Source organism: Cherax quadricarinatus, chromosome 71 (assembly GCF_038502225.1).
Source record: "Cherax quadricarinatus isolate ZL_2023a chromosome 71, ASM3850222v1, whole genome shotgun sequence".
NCBI lineage: Eukaryota > Metazoa > Arthropoda > Malacostraca > Decapoda > Parastacidae > Cherax > Cherax quadricarinatus.
Window position 1 is genome coordinate 22677266 of NC_091362.1, and position 24388 is coordinate 22701653.

At 38.9% G+C, this 24388-nt stretch overlaps 1 protein-coding gene across 1 annotated transcript in view; it reads right to left on the bottom strand.

Moving 5' to 3' along the window:
- Positions 1 to 22888, bottom strand: part of PolE2 (DNA polymerase epsilon subunit 2) — a 32429-nt gene extending 9541 nt beyond the window's left edge. The window contains exons 1-12 of the mRNA XM_053793558.2: positions 22699 to 22888; positions 21520 to 21667; positions 20900 to 21072; positions 20160 to 20259; positions 19463 to 19607; positions 18622 to 18730; positions 16284 to 16425; positions 14327 to 14431; positions 12605 to 12735; positions 11920 to 12106; positions 10528 to 10704; positions 9897 to 10024 (exon numbers count right to left, since the gene is read on the bottom strand). Coding sequence (XP_053649533.1) covers positions 9932 to 10024; positions 10528 to 10704; positions 11920 to 12106; positions 12605 to 12735; positions 14327 to 14431; positions 16284 to 16425; positions 18622 to 18730; positions 19463 to 19607; positions 20160 to 20259; positions 20900 to 21072; positions 21520 to 21667; positions 22699 to 22757 — 1569 coding nt within the window. The 5' untranslated portion in view covers positions 22758 to 22888 and the 3' untranslated portion in view covers positions 9897 to 9931. The remainder of the gene's footprint in view (positions 1 to 9896; positions 10025 to 10527; positions 10705 to 11919; positions 12107 to 12604; positions 12736 to 14326; positions 14432 to 16283; positions 16426 to 18621; positions 18731 to 19462; positions 19608 to 20159; positions 20260 to 20899; positions 21073 to 21519; positions 21668 to 22698) is intronic.
- Between the last annotated feature and the right edge of the window lie 1500 nt (positions 22889 to 24388).

The window sequence follows — 24388 nt, forward strand, 5'->3', positions numbered from 1 at the left end:
TTATGCACGAATGTTGATAGCTCAAAGCTGATTATTATTATTATAATCCAAAAGAAGCACTAAACCCACTAGGAGCTCAAAGCTGAGCAGAAGAGGTGTTCTCTGGTTATCACATGTAAACCTTGGAGGACGTTCGAGGGAAAAAAAATTATGGTATCACTATAGGTGTTCCCTGTCAGGGGAAATACCTAATAACCATGAAGGACTTATCATTAACTCATTATTAGTAGTAGTATATTCATGGGGAAGCACTAAACTCAAAGGTCACACACCACCACCTGAGGATTGGGAAGTACTCAGGTTCAACCTGAAGAGGAGAGCTCTACTTTCTTGAGTAAAAAGTCCTTCACTACCATCAATGCCTCTTCCTTGAAGGCCATTATTAACTTAACCTAATGATCTACTCTGTTATTAAACATAATTAAATCAAACTAGCTGCAATAAAAACTAAAAGAATCCCTTTTAACACACTGGCCGTCTCCCACCGAGGCAGGATGACCTAAAAAAGAATAAAAAAGAAACTTTCACTATCATTCACACTGTCTTTGCAGAGGCGCATAGATACGACACACACACACACACACACAACAGGCCTTGTGTCTAATCGACATGTGCCTAGAACAAAATGTTAACTAACGAGTTTAGATGTCACTCTAAACAGCAAATATCCCAAACCCCTTCTTCAAAGTACAGGCATTGTACTTCCCACCTCCAGGACTCAAGTCTGCCTAACCAGTTTCATTGAATCCCTTCACAAAATATTACCCTGCTCACACTCGAACAGAAAATATACTTTCATAATTCAGGTTCAGTGTAGAACAAAAGTATTTAGTACTTGTGAGCATGATCCAACCACTACCTATTCACTTTTCGAAAAACAAACAAACACACACACACACACAGCCACAGAGTAGTCAGTAAGTGGAATAGTTTGGGAAGCGATGTAGTGGAGGCAAGATCCATACATAGCTTTAAGCAGAGGTATGATAAAGCTCACGGCTCAGGGAGAGTGACCTAGTAGCGATCAGTGAAGAGGCGGGGCCAGGAGCTCGGACTCGACCCCCGCAACCTCAACTAGGTGAGTACAACTAGGTGAGTACAACTAGGTGAGTACACACACACACACACACACACACACACACACACAACACACACACACACAACACACACACAACACACACACACACACACTACACACACACACAACCACACACACACACACACACACACACACACACACACACACACACACACACACACACACACACACACACACACACACATACACACACACACTACACACACATACACGCAGGGCCAGGAGCTAGGACTCGACCCCTGCAACCTCAATTAGGTGAGTACAACTAGGTGAGTACACACACACACACACCCTACACATACACTACACACACACACACACTATTACACTCACTCACTCATTTGACCATAAACAGAAATATTAACCTCAATCTTAAAATAATGAATCCTGTGATACTCCAATACTGAAACTATGTACTGTGCCAAAACAAAAGCATTCACATTGCTAAACTCACAAACTAGTATTTAGTCACTTAGCCATAATACCAACTTACCTCATAATTTGTAATATTTTACAATTAAGAATAAAACTAAGTCTGCCCGAAATGCCTAGCCATGCTAAGCGTTCTAGTGGTACACTCTGTAATCACAATTTTACTACATGTAAACCACACAATAACCAAATTTCTGTAAACTCAGCATTGTAATCCTTATAGAGAATAAACTTTGAATTGAATACACACAAACACACTATATACACGCACACGAACACACACACACACACACACACACACACACACACTATACACACAAACACACACTATTCACACAAACACACACACACACACTACACACACACACACACACACACACACACACACTGCACATACACTACACAAACACACACAACACAACACAACACACACACACACACACAACTAGGTGAGTACACACACACACACACAACTAGGTGAGTACACACACACACACACACACAAACTAGGTGAGTACACACACACACACACACACACAACTAGGTGAGTACACACACATATATCTATATATACAGCAGGCCTAGTGTCTAATCGACATGTGCCTAGGACAAAATGGTAAAACACACACACACACACACACACACACATGGAGAAGACAGACAGGAGATCCCAGACACAGGAAGATCAAATACAGCCTCCCTCACAACTTCCTATAGAAGCCTCCCAACCAGGTCAACCCCAGTGCAACCAAACACTCTAAACCAAAACACCCATGCCATATCCAATGCCCCCACCCACTACACTACAAACTCCACCCCCACAGCAACCACCCATATTTCCTTATCAGGTCTCCCACTTCCCCAACCCCAATACACCTCCCAGACCACAGTCTTAGAAAAGAATTTCAAGGTGTGGTATACAAATGCAGATGGAATAACAAATAAGTATGAGGAGTGGCACGAAAGAATCAAGGAGACATCCCCAGACATAATAGCACTCACAGAAACAAAACTCACCAGAATAATAACAGATTCAATCTTTCCATCCGGATATCAAATCCTCAGGAAAGACAGAGGGAGGAGAGGGGGAGGAGTTGCACTGCTCATTAAAAACCAGTGGGGTTTTGAGAAAATGGAAGGAATGGATGGCACGGGCAAAAGGGACTACTTAGTAGGAACAATCCAGTCTGAGGGACATAAGGTGATAATTGCAGTAATGTACAACCCACCACAGAACTGCAGGAGGCCAAGAGAAGAATACGATGAGAGCAACAGAGCAATGGTCGACACACTAGCCGAGGTGGCCAGGAGAGCACACATGGGGGGAGCAAAGTTACTAGTTATGGGTGATTTCAATCACAAGGAGATTGACTGGGAAAATCTGGAGCCCCATGGGGGTCCCGAAACATGGAGAGCCAAGATGATGGATGTGGTACTGGAAAACCTCATGCATCAACATGTTAGAGACACTACCAGAGAGAGAGGAGAGGATGAACCAGCTAGACTGGACCTTGTATTCACCTTGAGTTGTTCGGACATCGAGGAAATCATGTATGAAAGGCCCCTGGGAGCTAGTGATCATGTGGTTCTGTGCTTCGACTACATAGTTGAGCTCCAAGTGGAGAGAGTAGCAGGAATAGGGTGGGAAAAACCAAACTACAAAAGGGGGAACTACCCAGGCATGAGGAACTTCCTTCAAGACATTCAGTGGGAGAGGGAACTGACAGGAAAACCAGTACAAGAAATGATGGACTATGTGGCAACAAAATGCAAGGAGGCAGAGGAGAGGTTTGTTCCCAAGGGAAACAGAAATAATGGGAAGAACAGAACGAGTCCTTGGTTCACCCAAAGGTGTAGGGAGGCAAAAACTAGGTGTACTAGAGAATGGAAAAGGTACAGAAGACAGAGAACTCAGGAAAATAAAGAGATTAGCCGAAGAGCCAGAAACGAATATGCACAGATAAGAAGGGAGGCTCAGCGACAATATGAAAATGACATAGCATCAAAAGTCAAGACTGACCCGAAGCTGTTGTACAGCCACATCAGGAGGAAAACAACAGTCAAGGACCAGGTAATCAGACTGAGGAAGGGTGATGGGGAATTCACAAGAAACGACCGGGAGGTATGTCAGGAGCTCAACACGAGATTTAAAGAAGTATTTACAGTGGAAACCAGTAGGACTCCAGGAAATCAGAACAGGGGGGGGGGGCACCAGCAAGTGCTGGATGAAATACATATAACCAAGGAGGAGGTGAAGAAGCTGCTGTGCGAACTTGACACCTCAAAGGCGGTGGGACCAGACAACATCTCTCCGTGGGTCCTTAAAGAGGGAGCAGATATTGTGTACCATTAACAAAGATCTTCAACACATCATTTGAAACTGGGCAACTCCCCGAGGTATGGAAGATGGCAAATGTAGTCCCAATTTTTAAAAAGGGAGACAGACATGAGGCACTAAACTACAGACCTGTATCACTAACGTGTATAGTATGCAAGGTCATGGAGAAGATCATCAGGAGGAGAGTGGTGGAGCACCTGGAAAGAAACAAGTGTATAATTGACAACCAGCATGGTTTCAGGGAAGGAAAATCCTGTGTCACAAACCTACTAGAGTTTTATGACAAGGTGACAGAAGTAAGACAAGAGAGAGAGGGGTGGATCGACTGCATTTTTTTGGACTGCAAGAAGGCCTTCGACACAGTTCCTCACAAGAGGTTACTGCAAAAGCTAGAGGATCAGGCACACATAACAGGAAAAGCACTGCAATGGATCAGAGAATACCTGACAGGGAGGCAACAACGAGTCATGGTACGTGACGAGGTGTCAGAGTGGGCGCCTGTGACAAGCGGGGTTCCACAGGGGTCAGTCCTAGGACCTGTGCTGTTCTTGGTATATGTGAACGACATAACGGAAGGGATAGACTCAGAAGTGTCCTTGTTTGCAGATGTGAAGTTAATGAGAAGAATCAAATCGGATGAGGATCAGGCAGGACTACAAAGAGACCTGGACAGGCTACAAGCCTGGTCCAGTAACTGGCTTCTTGAGTTTAACTCTGCCAAATGCAAAGTCATGAAGATTGGGGAAGGGCAAAGAAGACTGCAGACACAATATAGTTTAGATGGCCAAAGACTGCAAACTTCACTCAAGGAAAAAGATCTGGGGGTGAGTATAACACCGAGCATATCTCCTGAGGCGCACATCAATCAGATAACTGCTGCAGCATACGGGTGCCTGGCAAACCTACGGATAGCATTCCGATACCTCAGCAAGGATTCGTTCAAGACTCTGTATACCATTTACGTCAGGCCCATACTGGAGTATGCAGCACCAGTTTGGAATCCACACCTAGTCAAGCACGTCAAGAAATTAGAGAAGGTGTAAAGGTTTGCAACAAGACTAGTCCCAGAGCTACGGGGAGTGTCCTATGAAGAAAGGTTGAGGGAAATCGGCCTGACGACACTGGAGGACAGGAGGGTCAGGGGAGACATGATAACGACATATAAAATACTGCACGGAATAGACAATGTGGACAAAGACGGGATGTTCCAGAGATGGGACACAGACACAAGAGGTCACAGTTGGAAGTTGAAGACTCAGATGAATCAAAGGGATGTTAGAAAGTATTTCTTCAGTCATAGAGTGATCAGGCCGTGGAATGGCCTAGAAAGTGAAGTAGTGGAGGCGGGAACCATACATAGTTTTAAGGCGAGGTATGATAAAGCTCATGGGGCAGGAAGAGAGAGGGCCTAGTAGCAATCAGTGAAGAGGCGGGGCCAGGAGCTATGACTCGACCCCTGCAACCACAAATAGGTGAGTACAAATAGGTGAGTACACACACACACACACACACACACATACATACACACATACAGGGAATGAGCTAAACAGTCCATACAGTGAATGAGAAATGGGAGGCAATCAGGTATGATCTGAGGAAGGGAAGGCATAGGCCATTTTGTTGAATATCAAGGCATCTCACATGGGGGGCTACAAAAGAAAAATGGAAATTGGATGTCATTTTGTACGAATGGTTATGGTTAAGCACAGTGGATTATTTACTGCACTAACAATTTAGTTGATAAAATTCTAAATTATTTGCCAACATATTACAGTATATTAAGTATGTTGATAATTACCCAGTTGGGAAATTCATTATGTTCAGTAAGGTATAAATACGACTTTTCCCCAATCCACCAAGTTGTACCTCAGACCCAGAGCCTGGAAGTCAGAGACCTAGAATTTCTTGTAATTCACTGATTTGTGGTACAGGTATTTTCTTCCTGTGTTGGCAGAGCTCACATTATTATATATATGTATAAGAGGTTAATTAAACAAAGAATACATAGGCACAATACCGTGACTGGAGCAATACACAAATAACCCGCACTTAGAAGACTGAAACTTATGACGATGTTTTGGGTCTTTTTACCCACTTGTGGATATCCAGCCACCTGCTGAATGAACTAATCTCAGAACAATCAGATGTACTTTCTTCTCTTATTATTTTTATTTTTTTTTTCAACAAGTCAGCCGTCTCCCACCGAGGCAGGGTGACCCAAAAAAGAAAGAAAATCCCCAAAAAGAAAATGCTTTCATCATCATTCAACACTTTCACCACACTCACACATTATCACTGTTTTTGCAGAGGTGCTCAGAATACAACAGTTTAGAAGCATATACGTATAAAGATACACAACATATCCATCCAAACTGCCAATATCCCAAACCCCTCCTTTAAAGTGCAGGCATTGTACTTCCCATTTCCAGGACTCAAGTCCGACTATATGAAAATAACCGGTTTCCCTGAATTATTTTATATTTTTTATTATCACACTGGCCGATTCCCACCAAGGCAGGGTGGCCCGAAAAAGAAAAACTTTCACCATCATTCACTCCATCACTGTCTTGCCAGAAGGGTGCTTTACACTACAGTTTTTAAACTGCAACATTAACACCCCTCCTTCAGAGTGCAGGCACTGTACTTCCCATCTCCAGGACTCAAGTCCGGCCTGCCGGTTTCCCTGAATCCCTTCATAAATGTTACTTTGCTCACACTCCAACAGCACGTCAAGTATTAAAAACCATTTGTCTCCATTCACTCCTATCAAACACGCTCACGCATGCCTGCTGGAAGTCCAAGCCCCTCGCACACAAAACCTCCTTTACCCCCTCCCTCCAACCCTTCCTAGGCCGACCCCTACCCCGCCTTCCTTCCACTACAGACTGATACACTCTTGAAGTCATTCTGTTTCGCTCCATTCTCTCTACATGTCCGAACCACCTCAACAACCCTTCCTCAGCCCTCTGGACAACAGTTTTGGTAATCCCGCACCTCCTCCTAACTTCCAAACTACGAATTCTCTGCATTATATTCACACCACACATTGCCCTCAGACATGACATCTCCACTGCCTCCAGCCTTCTCCTCGCTGCAACATTCATCACCCACGCTTCACACCCATATAAGAGCGTTGGTAAAACTATACTCTCATACATTCCCCTCTTTGCCTCCAAGGACAAAATTCTTTGTCTCCACAGACTCCTAAGTGCACCACTCACTCTTTTTCCCTCATCAATTCTATGATTCACCTCATCTTTCATAGACCCATCCGCTGACACGTCCACTCCCAAATATCTGAATACGTTCACCTCCTCCATACTCTCTCCCTCCAATCTGATATTCAATCTTTCATCACCTAATCTTTTTGTTATCCTCATAACCTTACTCTTTCCTGTATTCACCTTTAATTTTCTTCTTTTGCACACCCTACCAAATTCATCCACCAATCTCTGCAGCTTCTCTTCAGAATCTCCCAAGAGCACAGTGTTATCAGCAAAGAGCAGCTGTGACAACTCCCACTTTGTGTGTGATTCTTTATCTTTTAACTCCACGCCTCTTGCCAAGACCCTCGCATTTACTTCTCTTACAACCCCATCTATAAATATATTAAACAACCATGGTGACATCACACATCCTTGTCTAAGGCCTACTTTTACTGGGAAAAAATTTCCCTCTTTCCTACATACTCTAACTTGAGCCTCACTATCCTCGTAAAAACTCTTCACTGCTTTCAGTAACCTACCTCCTACACCATACACTTGCAACATCTGCCACATTGCCCCCCTATCCACCCTGTCATACGCCTTTTCCAAATCCATAAATGCCACAAAGACCTCTTTAGCCTTATCTAAATACTGTTCACTTATATGTTTCACTGTAAACACCTGGTCCACACACCCCCTACCTTTCCTAAAGCCTCCTTGTTCATCTGCTATCTTATTCTCCGTCTTACTCTTAATTCTTTCAATTATAACTCTACCATACACTTTACCAGGTACACTCAACAGACTTATCCCCCTATAATTTTTGCACTCTCTTTTATCCCCTTTGCCTTTATACAAAGGAACTATGCATGCTCTCTGCCAATCCCTAGGTACCTTACCATCTTCCATACATTTATTAAATAATTGCACCAACCACTCCAAAACTATATCCCCACCTGCTTTTAACATTTCTATCTTTATCCCATCAATCCCAGCTGCCTTACCCCCTTTCATTTTACCTACTGCCTCACGAACTTCCCCCACACTCACAACTGGCTCTTCCTCACTCCTACAAGATGTTATTCCTCCTTGCCCTATACACGAAATCACAGCTTCCCTATCTTCATCAACATTTAACAATTCCTCAAAATATTCCCTCCATCTTCCCAATACCTCTAACTCTCCATTTAATAACTCTCCTCTCCTATTTTTAACTGACAAATCCATTTGTTCTCTAGGCTTTCTTAACTTGTTAATCTCACTCCAAAACTTTTTCTTATTTTCAACAAAATTTGTTGATAACATCTCACCCACTCTCTCATTTGCTCTCTTTTTACATTGCTTCACCACTCTCTTAACCTCTCTCTTTTTCTCCATATACTCTTCCCTCCTTGCATCACTTCTACTTTGTAAAAACTTCTCATATGCTAACTTTTTCTCCCTTACTACTCTCTTTACATCATCATTCCACCAATCGCTCCTCTTCCCTCCTGCACCCACTTTCCTGTAACCACAAACTTCTGCTGAACACTCTAACACTACATTTTTAAACCTACCCCATACCTCTTCGACCCCATTGCCTATGCTCTCATTAGCCCATCTATCCTCCAATAGCTGTTTATATCTTACCCTAACTGCCTCCTCTTTTAGTTTATAAACCTTCACCTCTCTCTTCCCTGATGCTTCTATTCTCCTTGTATCCCATCTACCTTTTACTCTCAGTGTAGCTACAACTAGAAAGTGATCTGATATATCTGTGGCCCCTCTATAAACATGTACATCCTGAAGTCTACTCAACAGTCTTTTATCTACCAATACATAATCCAACAAACTACTGTCATTTCGCCCTACATCATATCGTGTATACTTATTTATCCTCTTTTTCTTAAAATATGTATTACCTATAACTAAACCCCTTTCTATACAAAGTTCAATCAAAGGGCTCCCATTATCATTTACACCTGGCACCCCAAACTTACCTACCACACCCTCTCTAAAAGTTTCTCCTACTTTAGCATTCAGGTCCCCTACCACAATTACTCTCTCACTTGGTTCAAAGGCTCCTATACATTCACTTAACATCTCCCAAAATCTCTCTCTCTCCTCTGCATTCCTCTCTTCTCCAGGTGCATACACGCTTATTATGACCCACTTCTCGCATCCAACCTTTACTTTAATCCACATAATTCTTGAATTTACACATTCATATTCTCTTTTCTCCTTCCATAACTGATCATTTAACATTACTGCTACCCCTTCCTTTGCTCTAACTCTCTCAGATACTCCAGATTTAATCCCATTTATTTCCCCCCACTGAAACTCTCCTACCCCCTTCAGCTTTGTTTCGCTTAGAGCCAGGACATCCAACTTCTTTTCATTCATAACATCAGCAATCATCTGTTTCTTGTCATCCGCACTACATCCACGCACATTTAAGCATCCCAGTTTTATAAAGTTTTTCTTCTTCTCTTTTTTAGTAAATGTATACAGGAGAAGGGGTTACTAGCCCATTGCTCCCGGCATTTTAGTCGCCTCATACGACACGCAATTCCCTGAATCCCTTCACTAAATATTACCCTGCTCACACTCCACACTCACACTCTTATTATATTATGCTATATACTGTGGGGTCACCTTCATAAAAGCCTCTTGTTACCAAAAAAAAAAAAGGTGTAAAAATAAACTGCTGAATATACTATTACAGTACATGTATACAACATTTTATTCCTTTTTACATTAAACTTCATAATCATATTCTGTACATAAATATTTAAAAGGCTTAATATCACTAATGTAATTCCAATAGGATTATGAAATTTACCTGATTGAACATGTTTAGGATGTGTTAAAAAAATGCTAAATGTCCTCATCTCCAATTTGACTGTCTTCAACTTGTCTCGTTGCAGGAAAGTAAACTTTAAAACTGAAGTCTGTCTTGGAGAATGAGCCCTGCAAGACAAAAAGAATTAAGAAAAGCAATGAAGATCCAATCACAAAAAGGGAGAATAAGATTTTGATGTTCAGCACAGCACAATAATGTACTTCCATTCTGCCCAAGTTTCACATCACTACACAATTTCTTCCCCCGCCCCACTAGCATCAATACTGTTTGCTATTTATAATGATTCACTTTATTCACACACTTATCCTAACTCTCCTCCTCACAAAAATTTTGAGAGGCTTATATTGTTAGTAAATTATTGTGAACCTGTGGTTTTGAGTTATCCTGGGTCAATAATCTAAAATCTTATTCTGCCTGTATTTATTGCTACTGAAAACACTTTGTCTTTATTTTATATTTGAGCAAGGTAGCATTTATTACACATTTTAATATACAGAACTATATTAAAAAATATTGTCTTATAAAACTATCAAACGAACATTAAAAAAAAAAAAAGTTTTTTAAAAATTTACTAAAAAACTGGCAAATACAAGTCAGAGGAAAAATATACCGGATTCATGATCACACAGTGGTTGTATGTTGTGGCGAATGCATCTCCTTTGTCAGCAGTGATAATTACGTCTGGTGTTGGGTAGAGGGAGAGGCAGTGGTCAAGTCCCCAGTACACGGGCAAAACATGAAGAGGCAGTGCTGCCAGATGACTCTGACTCAATAGTGTCTTTGCAAACTGCAATAAAACCAATTTCATTTATTTAACACTGAAAATACAAACCAAAATGATATTCAATAACATGACTATAAGAAAACACAGTACACATAATATGTAAATTATTTTATTATCATTCTGTTCAGGAAGTCTGGAAATATCCAACATACAAAACCAACTGAATGTTAAAAAAAGATAAAAGTTTCAAGTGCAGTGACATCTTGAATACTGATACCAAGTAAGTAGAAAACTGAAGTGTTCATTGAAAGATAACTGTGGGAAGTGCCCTTGTCCTTTCAACACTATCCTACAACACAATTATTAAGTCTCAACTTCTGGGTCATATACATGCTTTACACCTAATTTAATTTTTTTGTGTTTGTATGTGTCCCACTGAGGTACAGTACATTATATTAACATGTCCTAAAGCACCTCTGCATCAAATCTGAATAAATTATAATACACAGTCCTTAAAACTCACACTCTTACAGGTCTCAAACCTGTCCATCTGTAAGACAGCCTACCACTGAATCATGTGCTTTCAAATAAGGAAGTATGCAAGTGATTAAGTATGGCAAAATACTATTCTTGTTTTTGCCAATACCAATAGTCAATTTTAGGCCAATACCAATACCATCAAAATCAGCTAATACCCATCAATACTGATGCCACCAAAATTGGCTGATATTCACCAATACTGACACTGACACACTATTATTGATGAATGGTTTTCATCTTCCATTACTTGCACACACTTGGACCAAATGATAATCTAATCAATTAATGGTTACAGAAATGCAATAAGGTTATAAACCACGGTACAGGCAGGGATTGAAGGAGGGGTGCTAATGTTGCAGTTTTATAACTGTAGTGTAAGTACCCCTCTGGCAAGACAGTGATGGAGTGAATGATGAAAGTTTTTCTTTTTTGGGCCACCCTGCCTTGGTGGGAATTGGCTGATTGTGTTAAAAAAAAATATAGATATATATACTTTATACACATATTTTTTAACACTTGGCCGTCTCCCACTGAGGTAGGATGGCTCGGAAAAGAAGGAACACCTCCACTGTCATTCAATCAGTGATTTATCTAAATTTTTTTATGTTTTTCCATATTTCAGGCAATTCACAAGTGCTGACTGGAGCTTACATTTCATAATACAGTGATGCAATGTTTACTAACCATATTAAATATCCAAATAAATTAGGTGAGAATATTACATTATTCAAGACTTACATGAGCTGGAATGTCCTCAGAATTGGTGGGAAAATAAACACAGTTCCGACACATCTTGGCTACAATATTTTCCCGAAAGATAACAATTTCTTGGGTACAGTAAAGCAGACGACACGGGTTGCAAACAAAGATGGCACTTGGCACTGTTTTCTTTATTTCTTCAGTTACATACTTTGGCAGTGGAGGTCTGAGGATGTATTGCATCAAAATTATGCATCAGAAATACTAAAGGGAAGATGCTATCCTATTAGTGTTCAATCCCATACATTCACATAATCAATAAGTGCATAGTGTAAATGTTAAAATTCTTTGTAATAACAGCTACCATATTAAATGCTAATGCTGAAAACAGACCAATATCTGTGAAGAAAACCTGGTTGATTAAGCCACCCTGGTGAACTTACTAAAATTATATTATACAATATTCTGGAAGCTACTCTAGTGTTGTAAGTCAGCTTTATCATAATTAAGAAGTGTCTAAGGGTAATTATATAAAATGCAGCACGGGAATCATAATAAATGCTTATACTCTGGAAGCTGGACAAGGAGCTTGGCATTCAGTGGGGCACTACTGGACCCCATTGTGTAAACCCTGTTAAAGGGTGCAGACAATGGGGTCCAGTTAAAAATATATATATATAATCTCATAGAAGAAAAACAAAAATCTTTTAATGTTTTAAATCACCTGGGAAAGATGCTGCCTGGTCCAGGATCACTGGGTCCTGGTACAAAGATAAACTTGGAGTGAGCCATGAGTTCAGGGAACCCTGCAATGAGGGTTCCCAGTGATGTCAGTGCTTGACGTAACTCAGGTGCCTACAAAAAGTGAAGACCATCTTAAACAAAACTTTTATTTCTATTTTTGTCAAGTAAAAGTTGGATTATTTTTTCTCTAGAGTAATTTACCAACATAAATAATTCCTAGAAATACCTCTTCAAATGATTTAACAAATATTACTGTTAATTTACATCTATGTAAGGCTAAGTCATTGATCTTTTTCAACAAGAGACATTAATAAAATACTTCCGATGCAGTATTTAGTTTTGAGGTTTCATGTTATTATAGTTATCATATCATTACTTGCTTGTATTAAAAGAAATGAACAATATCTTCTTCTTTCAACAAACCAGCTGTATCCCACTGAGGCAGGGTGGCCCAAAAGGAAAAACAAAAGCTTTTCCTTTTATATTTAGTAATACATACAGAAGAGGTTACTAGCCCCTTGCTCCTGGCATTTTAGCTGCCTCTTATGACATGCATGGCTCACAGAGGAAGAATTCTGTTCCACTTCCCCATGTGAACCATATACAACTGCAAAATTAGATTAAAGGAAGGCTGAAAGCTATAAAAAAAAAGAAAAAGAAGTAGGTGGTGCATTAAGGCATCCATGGAGACAAAAAAATGTTATCCATGGAGGCAAAGAGAGAGATGTACGAGAGTATAGTGGCACAACAATCTTATATGGGTGTGAGGCATGGGTTGTGAATGTTGCAGCGAGATGGAGGCTGGAGGCAGTAGAGATGTCGTGTTTGCGGGCAATGTGTGGTGTAAATATTGTGCAGAGAACTCGTTGTTTGGAGATTAGGAGGAGGTGCAGGGTTACTAGAAGTATTATCCAGAGGTTGAGGAGGGGTGGTTCAGGTGGTTTGGACATTTAAGGAACATGGAGCCAAATGGGATGACTTGGAGGGGGTATATATCTATAGTGGAGGAAATGCAGGGTAAGGGTCATCCTAGGAAAGGTTGGAGGGACAGGGTAAAGGTTTTGTTTGTGAGGGGCTTGGACACTCAACAGGTTTGTGCAAGTGTATTAGGCAAGATAGAATGGAGGCAAGTGGTATCCATGACTCAACATCCTATTGAAGTGTGAGGAAATTATTATTATTATAATGAAGGGTGAAGTGCTAAACCTGTAGGATTATATAGCATCTGTGGAGGGGATGTGGAAAGTATTTAGGCTTAATTCAGGGCACTAGAGCACAGATTCAATTCCCTATATCAAGAGCCCCTCACAAGCATCAAGGAACCTTCCTTGAGGGGAAATGTGAGCAAAGTAACATCATGAAGGGATTCAGGTAAACCAGTTAGCTGGACTTGAGTCCTGGAGGTGGGAAGTACAGTACCTGCACTTTAGAGGGGTAGGGATATTACAATTTAGAGAATCATTTGAAGTATATTATCGGCATGCCTCTGGCAAGACAGTGATGAGATGCTTCTGCAGTAAGAACAGACCCACTAGGCCTACTATACATTTTTGTACATAGTTTTTATTAACAAGAAATAATACTTTTTTAGATTACCCCAAAGATAAACTGCACATCATATTATGCTTGCTTAGCATCAAGGTTAAGATGCATTTCTCTAAAAACTTAGTCATTATCATAGACTACTGATGCCCAGACTGACCTGCTCAGCTCCATGGCAGACTGATAAGAAATTACCACAGAAGATGAAAGCCACTGGCGGGAACTGAGCATAACCAGTAAAAAGTGTCCGCAACTTTTCTGTAACCTGAAACAATACAATAATGCAGTAACAAATAATTTCTTAAAAAATTTCTACACATAAATACATAACAAAATTCTAATAACATTCAAGTGGTTTGCTGCTCTCAAGCTCTTCCAGCCTCCTTAGTAGACTTGAATGACTCAAGACAGGTTTAGCATTTTTTTTGTGAATATAATAATAATTCAGACTCCATACTTTCTCACCATAGCTAAGTTGACTCACTCTCTCTCTCACACACTCTCTTTTCTAGATACTTTCATGGTTGGGTTCTTGGGAATCAGAAAACTATCTTTTATCTTCTTGAGAGTGATTTCTCAGTTGCTACTCATGATAATTATTGCTCTAAAAAACAGTACAAGTGAGAATATGAACATTTAAGTTTTCCATTCTCTTCACAAAGGTAGAATTCTTTGATCTTTTGTTTTCAGAATTCTTCAAGAGAATGCTCAATAAATGCTACATCTGAAATGTGAAGCTCACTGCAGCATTTTTCTTTAGGATAGAGACTGGATTGGACTATGTGAATGTTTAAAGAGAGCTGAGTAGTCTGTCTATATATTTATAACATATATACATAAATAAATATAAATAAAATAATTTTTTTTTTTTTTTTTTTCAACAAGTCGGCCGTCTCCCACCGAGGCAGGGTGACCCAAAAAAGAAAGAAAATCCCCAAAAAGAAAATACTTTCATCATCATTCAACACTTTCACCACACTCGCACATTATCACTGTTTTTGCAGAGGTGCTCAGAATACAACAGTCTAGAAGCATATACATATAAAGATACACAACATATCCCTCCAAACTGCCAATATCCCAAACCCCTCCTTTAAAGTGCAGGCATTGTACTTCCCATTTCCAGGACTCAAGTCCGACTATATGAAAATAACCGGTTTCCCTGAATCCCTTCACTAAATATTACCCTGCTCACACTCCAACAGATCGTCAGGTCCCAAGTACCATTCGTCTCCATTCACTCCTATCTAACATGCTCACGCACGCTTGCTGGAAGTCCAAGCCCCTCGCCCACAAAACCTCCTTTACCCCCTCTCTCCAACCCTTTCGAGGACGACCCCTACCCCGCCTTCCTTCCCCTATAGATTTATATGCTTTCCATGTCATTCTACTTTGATCCATTCTCTCTAAATGACCAAACCACCTCAACAACCCCTCTTCTGCCCTCTGACTAATACTTTTATTAACTCCACACCTTCTCCTAATTTCCAAACTCCGAATTTTCTGCATAATATTTACACCACACATTGCCCTTAAACAGGACATCTCCACTGCCTCCAAACGTCTCCTCGCTGCTGCATTTACCACCCAAGCTTCACACCCATATAAAAGTGTTGGCACTACTATACTTTCATACATTCCCTTCTTTGCCTCCATAGATAACGTTTTTTGACTCCACATATACCTCAACGCACCACTCACCTTTTTTCCCTCATCAATTCTATGATTAACCTCATCCTTCATAAATCCATCCGCCGACACGTCAACTCCCAAGTATCTGAAAACATTCACTTCTTCCATACTCCTCCTCCCCAATTTTATATCCAATTTTTCTTTATCTAAATCATTTGATACCCTCATCACCTTACTCTTTTCTATGTTCACTTTCAGCTTTCTACCTTTACACACATTCCCAAACTCATCCACTAACCTTTGCAATTTTTCTTTAGAATCTCCCATAAGCACAGTATCATCAGCAAAAAGTAACTGTGTCATAAATACATAAACACATAAATAAAATACATAAATACATAAATAAAAAAAGTATGCATGCATGCATATGCTTGATATATAGTATACATTTCTTTGTATCTACCATGACAAAGTTGATACTGTACCTTAATTTTATCTAACCAGACATCCGACAATATAACGAACATAGCATCCTTATTCTCCTGCTCGGCTTGCTGGAGTTTTATAACATTTTTCGAGCATACGCTTCCTTGACCACCAAAATAATTGATGTTCCCCATCAGTGCCCTGTGAAGAAAATGTGCAACAAACTGATGCAAAACAAAGTATATACTGTAGCTATAACTTTTGTAACATTTTACAATCAAATAACTAATAAATTATACCAGTGTTACTTCATTTTTAAGCAAAATAACTTGTGGGAGTTTTTTTCATTGTTATAGATTGTATACAAAAAGTGTAGCTACACTAGTAACTAGTGTGCCTTGTCATATATGAATCACCATACTAGCAGCTGTCTTCCACAAGTTTAGGTGATCCAAGCTGTGATGCATCAGTTTGCAACAAGTAGATTTAACGAATTTTGATGTATAATCAGTTCATTCAAGTCTGGAATTATGACATTATGTAGGAGCCCTTTTCTGATATTATATTACAAGTATTTCAAAATACCATATTTGTTGTAACTGCTCAGTTACAACAAATATATGGTGTCCAGAAAGTCCTCCAATTACAAAATTTATTATAACAATACTCTAAGTTTATAGGTAGATAGCAACCGCCCAGGGAGGTACTACCATCCTGCCAAGCGAGTGTAAAACGAAAGCCTGTAATTGTTTTACATGATGGTAGGATTGCTGGTGTACTTTTTTCTGTCTCATAAACATGCAAGATTTTCAGGCAAGTCTTGCTACTTCTACTTACACTTAGGTCACACTACATATACATGTACAAACATTTATATACACACCCTTTTGGTTTTCTTCTATTTTCTTTCTAGTTCTCGTTCTTGTTTATTTCCTCTTATCTCCATGGGGAAGTGGAACAGAATTCTTCCTTCGTAAGCCATGCATGTTGTAAGAGGCGACTAAAATGCCGGGAGCAAGGGGCTAGTAACCCCTTCTCCTGTATGTATTACTAAATGTAAAAGGAGAAACTTTCGTTTTTCCTTTTGAGCCACCCCGCCTCGGTGGGATACGGCTGGTTTGTTGAAAGAAGAAGAAAGAAACATGCAAGATTTCAGGTATGTCTTGCTACTTCTACTTGCACTTAGGTCACACTACACATACATGTACAAGCATATATATACACACACCCCTCTGGGTTTTCTTCTATTTTCTTTCTAGTTCTTGTTCTTGTTTATTTCCTCTTACCTCCATGGGGAAGTGGAACAGAATTCTTCCTCCGTAAGCCATGCGTGTTGTACGAGGCGACTAAAATGCCAGGAGCAAGGGGCTAGTAACCCCTTCTCCTGTATATATTACTAAATGTAAAAGGAGAAACTTTCGTTTTTCCTTTTGGGCCACCCCACCTCGGTGGGATACGGCCGGTGTGTTGAAATAACGAAGAATACTCCAAGTTATAAAAATGCAGTTTTCTGCAAACATGGTTTCTTACATTGAATAGCCTATATTTATGAGGCTTCCTAGCAGATGGACTGGGCATGATGACCCAAACCAATGGTTCCCTTCCCTTCGCTTCCCTGATATCACTCTTTTAGACTTCTTTTAGTGTAGGTTTGTGAAGAATTATGGTTTCCAGATATCATCATTAGCTGACATTAAAATACTCCATCTCAGAATAAATGGTATCAGGAAAGTCAGAGTTAGCCAATACTTGGAATGAACTTGGAGTATCAGGTATGTTAAAGGCTACTGGAGGTGCATATGTTCAAGCTACAATTAGACAACCGTGAAGCTGTATTAAAATAATTGTTGGAGATACTATATGCAGAAAACTGCATTTTCATGTCTATCACCCATATTTCTGCCACTTAAACCATATTTTTACAAAATGGTGTCCAAAGGTCAACACTACAGTAAATTACAACACACACAACTTACCATAAAATGGCCCCCATGCCTTTAGACTTCTTACGGGGGTTTCTGAAGACACGTTTTTCATATACTAGTATATAACATTAAAAAATGATGGCATTTAAAAGTCACACTTGATACGTATATTGGTCAATACATATAATGTCATTGGCCACCCAAGGTGCACATGTTGAGGTTGTACAGATCAGACAACCATAATGAAACTTTTTTTGTAATATGAATAAAACCCTCCAATTTATTGTTTAAAACTTAATGATTACATGCAGTCACTGGTAAAACCTCATAAATGACCATTTCATCAATGATCAGATGAAGATTAAATGCTTTTCATGAAGCATTTTTCTTTTTTTTTTTTAGGATTTTTTGGTTTCATTCAGTGACCACATTGCTAATCAGAATTCAAAAAGAATTAGGAGTCAGAACTGACCTTGTTGAGCTGGAAGCCTCAGGAGGTGGCAGCCCAATAGCACTGGCATGTAGCATTCCATCTTCATACCATCCTTCCACCAAGATAAAGCAATTGTGTGTAAATAAACCTGAGAGAAATGTTAACATTGGTTTACAAGCCACACACAACAAATATGTTTGTAGCACAAGTCAAAGTATAAGAAACAATCATTTTACAGTGATTTACTATACCAATATACCATATCCTGGCATCCATGGGCTAAATAAAATAACAGATAATAATCTAGATCCTTACCAATCTATTCAGTATTATCTGAGGGGTAGGCATGTGTTCAAGAAACAGTATTTGAAGCAGAATGAATTAATAAAGACTGGTAGACATCTAACATAAAAGCAAAAGAGGTATAAAACTAGCTAAAACATCATGCTCAGTTAGGTTTACCTAGAGGTTTTTCTACCATGTCCGCTAATCTGGAGGGAAGTTACTGGGAAAATAAGATAACAGAAATACACGGACAGACAGAGCTGTCACTAAGGAAACTAAAACAAGGAAACTGAACACTTATTAGTCAAGGTTTACATCAATAATTTGGAAGTTTGTCACTAAGGCAACACACTAGTGAGTAAATGATGTTAACTGCCTCTAGATAATCTATACATATACTGCTATGTATGACAATTTCTGTAACTGTATTTATGTGTACTTCTACCTGAATAAACTTACCATTAAGCTTGGTGTTGACTTATTATCAAGAGTCTTACAACTTTTGATATTAAGAATCTGAGGTTTGTAACAGTAAAAGAACCTTTTTTGGGTAAAATTCCATATCACCAAGACTTACAACAAGAAAGATACTGACCTGGGTGGAATTTAGCATTGGTAAGATCAAGATGAACAGCCCCTGTGTCATCTTCAAGATGGTGTTGACCCTCAATCAGTTGTGTTAATAGACCTAATGCTACCACACCTTCCAAGCGGGAGCTTGATCCCAACAGATACTCGACCTGAAATGTTACAAATGTTTTAACAATATGTTAAAACCAGAAAGGTTTTAACATATTGTTAATACCTTTCTGCTCTACCTTGTACATATTAAGATATTTCACACTCAATTTTACTACAATATTTGAAAGTGTAGACAGTTACTGCAAACATGGAAATATCTCAAAATGCAGAGCATTTTGAGATATTTCAATATCTGCAACAGCTACAGACATTCAACATGCTCTCAAGTGTTACCAATTTCTCTATAAACTATGTATCATGTTGAAATAAAGTTGTATTTGTATAATGAATTTAGTAATAAGATAATAAACTTGTATATGGAATACATCTGTGCATGAAGATGTCAAATACAATTTTTCTTAAAATCTAAACTTGTGTAAAGGCTCATTTTTCTTTAAATTTCTGGTACTTTTGGGAACACTGACAAAATCTGGCATAAAATCATGAGAAAATATGTGGCATGAGCAATCCAGCTTTAATTTCTTAATAGCTGAAACAACTAGGCCAAAAGTTACATTAATAGCTTTTGTAGTTACATTTAAAATGCTTACCTTCACAAGGCCAAATTTCTTGCTATCCTCATCAGTGTTTCCAACAACTGGCTGACGAAACAGATCATGATTACACGTTCTCTGATAAACTATGCTGTATCTGAAATATAATGTCTTCTATTGCATATACAAATTTCTTGAGATTTTGTGAAAAGAATAAATAATTTTTAACGTCTCGAAAAATTAATAATGACTGCCAATACTATATTTAAGTTAGGTGTAGATTATATGAAGAGAAAGGAAGTCAAGATGATGTAAAGAACACCTCACAAATTCAGTGATACAAATTCAGTAATAAAGTAATATTGATGAGGATAAGTACACTAGTTACCTATTGGTAACTGTCTAGTGGCCCTGGGGTAGAAAGTCTTTGTTTTATACACACCATAGATTAGGTGAATATAATAATAATAATAATAATAATAATAATAATAATAATAATAATAGCAGTTTCATATTATAATAATAACAATAATTATAACAATAAATCTAAGAGAAAAAGAACTTCCTGACATCTGCAATGTGGTTGGGAAACCTCAAAATTGTACCTCGAGAATGTACCATGCTGGATCTCTTGAAAAACATCAGGAGTCTAAATTTTTTAGTCTCCAGCTTTTTAAGTACTTTAAATTCCTGTATAAGAGTAACCGTATTATGACTTGTTTAAAGTTATCACTCCTGTAGCCCTTAAGTAATCACATCCATACAATAAAATATAACAACAAACATATTAAAATTACCTGTCCCGAAAAATCCCAGCCTTATCTGATGGATCTCCATGTAAGTCCCGGGCTCTTGCTGGTGCTAGCACAAATTTCTTCCTCTCTGTATTGTAAATTAATTTGGGAACTTTGTAGATATCCACAATTTGCAAAAGGTTTTCAATATCATCATTTTCAGAAGTGCCAACTTCCTGCAAAATGATCACAATATCTCCAAAGTAATGAGTATGTTTGCTTTTTTACTTAAAAATTTGTATAGCATAACTGGCTTTAGGAGGATGAGTCTATAGCACAAATTATGTCATAACTGGTAACAAATACTGATCAAAATTTTGAATTGGATTTAAAATCTTTTTTGAAAAATGATAAGTGTAATTATCAGCTTCCAACATTAAGATAACTTTATTGAGACTAAATTTACAAATGTTTTTACAGACAGCTATTTTAAATCTCAATGTTTGCATATCAACAGTATTATATACTGTACTGACATGTAAATATGATGCAATATATGATTAATGGCATTTTATTTTATTTTTATCAATAAAATGTCAAACTGCATATTGCATCTTATTAACAAACAATGTTTGCAATAAGCAATGTTATAAACAGTGATGAGAAAGTGAAAAAATATTTACCTGGGCAGCTTTGTGGATGTCTTCCTTAGATATTAATGTTGAACTTATTGGAAGTTTTTGAACAGCTTCTATAACCTTCTCAATCCACTTATCATGTTCATGTTTGGGCAGTGGATTAAGTAGGTCACACAGGTACTTGGCTCCATCACTTACATACAAAACATATGGAGAGGCTTTAGTAATTAAACAACAATATACAAGTCCTGTTACAGACTTAAAAGTCAAAATCATCAGATATTTATACCATAATATTAGAGGGACTGGTTCCAAATGTGTATTCCTTCAATAGGGGTGACTATATGTTAGTAAGAGATCTTGATCAAAGGGACTGAAGTAAACCTTCCCTTCCTCATTTATTATTATTATTATAATCAAGGTGGAAGCGCTAAACCCGGAGGATTATACAGCGCCTGGGGGAGGGATGTGGAAGGCATTCAGGCTTAATTCGGGGAACTGGAGCACAGATCCAATTCCCTAAATCAAGAGCCCCTCACCAACATCAAGGAACCTTCCTTGAGGGGTTCCCTTCCTCAGATCAAATGTGAATCAGTACAATGTGACGTGTGACACAAGACGACAGTATTGCCCTGGCCCAAGATGCTGTCCATCTATGGGCATTCAGATTATTGTATATTCCTATGTATTGCAATTTATAAAAAGTCGAAATTTATGTCTTGCAGTCATCATGGGAAAGAAACCTCGTAATTACCAACACTTATCCTGAAGACAAAAGTTGGTATTGAATATCAGGTTTCCAGCATAATCAAGTTCAATTCAAGGTATGGGAGGCTAACTCTGATGAAACTTTGTTTGAGGAAGATTTAACCACAGGTTTTATAATTAATTCATAATTATGAATCTTGGTGTTGGTCAGATGTGTTGATACGTTTGATAGTAAGTAAGTTTATTCAGGTATACACAAATACAGTTACATAGAATTATCATACATAGCAGCATATGTGTAGAGAACCTAGGATAACCCAAAAAAGTCAGACAGAGTGACTTATTTCCATTGGGGTCCTTTTACCTTATTATTATAGTATAAAGGTTATAATATTTTCTTATTATTCTACAATGAAGATATTTTACTACTTGAGAACTAAATTGCTATAGCTGCACTCAAACTTTTACATTTATACAAAGTTTTCCGTGACAGTCTTTACCCAAATTCAATCTTACCTGCGCACTGCAAGACCGTGTAATTTGAACAAATTAACAACATTATTCTTAGCAGACATATTCACGTTCAGTAAATAACTATATAAATGGCGCGAATGCTCCTGATTGGCTGAGGCTTGATGCGTTCATCGCCAAAATCCGGATCTAAACTAAAAAATCCGGATGTGACGCGCACGAACCAGATGTTATTGTTGTTGACTGTTGTTAAGGGCTACCACAGCACATGGAACCTGAGATGTTCTGGGTTTACCTGGAGAGGGTTTCGGGGGTCAACGCCCCCGCTGCCCGGTCTCAGACCTGGCCTCACGGTGCATCAGGGTCTGATCAACCAGGCTGTATTTTGATTGACTGTAGGTAATCAGTCGTTCAAAATTGCATAAACTTCAAAATTGCATGAAGCTGCTCACAATGCATATATTGTCTGTGAATGGACAAGTTATACTTATATGTGATCACCACATATGTATTAAGATGATCACTGTATTTATTGCCTATATTTGGGCATTTATACCTATACGGGATAAAATTCAATCGAGTATCATGCTACAAGAGCTGTATGATCTCTTACGAGTTTATTACTCGACAGGGAACATAATATAAAAATACGACCGTTTATGGCATGAGTCCTGTTACCAACATATGTTACTATGTATGATAACTGTAGTCACCTAAATTTATGTAATTGTACTAATATGTACTTGTACCTAAATAAACTTACAGAAGTCCGGTCAAGATTTTGCCTCCCAAATGTGGGCAGATAATGGAGAAGAAACAAGTTACCTTCAAAAAAGAGACTGGAACACAATGTTCCGGAGGCCTGGTTACAGATCGGGCCGCGGGGGCGTTGATCCCCGGAATTCTCTCCAGGTATACTCCAGGTATACTCCGGACTAGGTCAGGTTGACCCCTTTACCTAAACTCCTGCAGAACCCATAATGAGAGGGTAAGAAACTCAACCTGATGACAATGGAGGATATGAGGGATACGGGTGACATGATAACTACGTAAAAAATACTGAGAGGAAGGGGAACAGGGACAATGTTTCAGAGATGAGATACAGGAACAATGAGATACAACTGGAAGTTGAAAGCTCAGATGAGTCATAGGGATGTTAGGAAGTATTTCTTCAGCCTTAGGGTTGTCAGGAAGTGGAACAATCTGAAGTGTATTAGTAGAGGCAGAATCCATACATAGCTTTAAGAAAAGGTATGATAAGGCTCTTGGAGCAGGGAGTGGACCTAGAGTGACAAACGAAGGGGTGGGGCCAGGTGCTGTGAGTCGACTCTTGCGTCCACATATAGGTGAGTACACACACACACACACAATTCTCAAATCTTTTCTCAGCCTCTCGCCTCACAATGCATATTCATTTCTGCCTAATCTGCTTGCTTCTCGTTTTCGTCTGCCCTTTGCTTCCTTAAGTCTCTCCATGCTCTTATCCTTCTCTTTTTTTCTCTCCTCTGCTTAAGCTAAGGGCTCTCTTCGTCTTTGCTATTTCCTGTTCGCCTTTTGAATGTGGAATTCTCTGCCTAATGGCACACACATACAAACAACTAAAAAGACCCACAGAACACCAGGCTAAAAGTCTGTCGACAAATGCCTATGAAAACTGGCAACTACCACATCTGCTAGGAAAATGATAGGATGGATAATGAGAACCTTCAAAACTAGAGATGCCAAGCCCATCAAA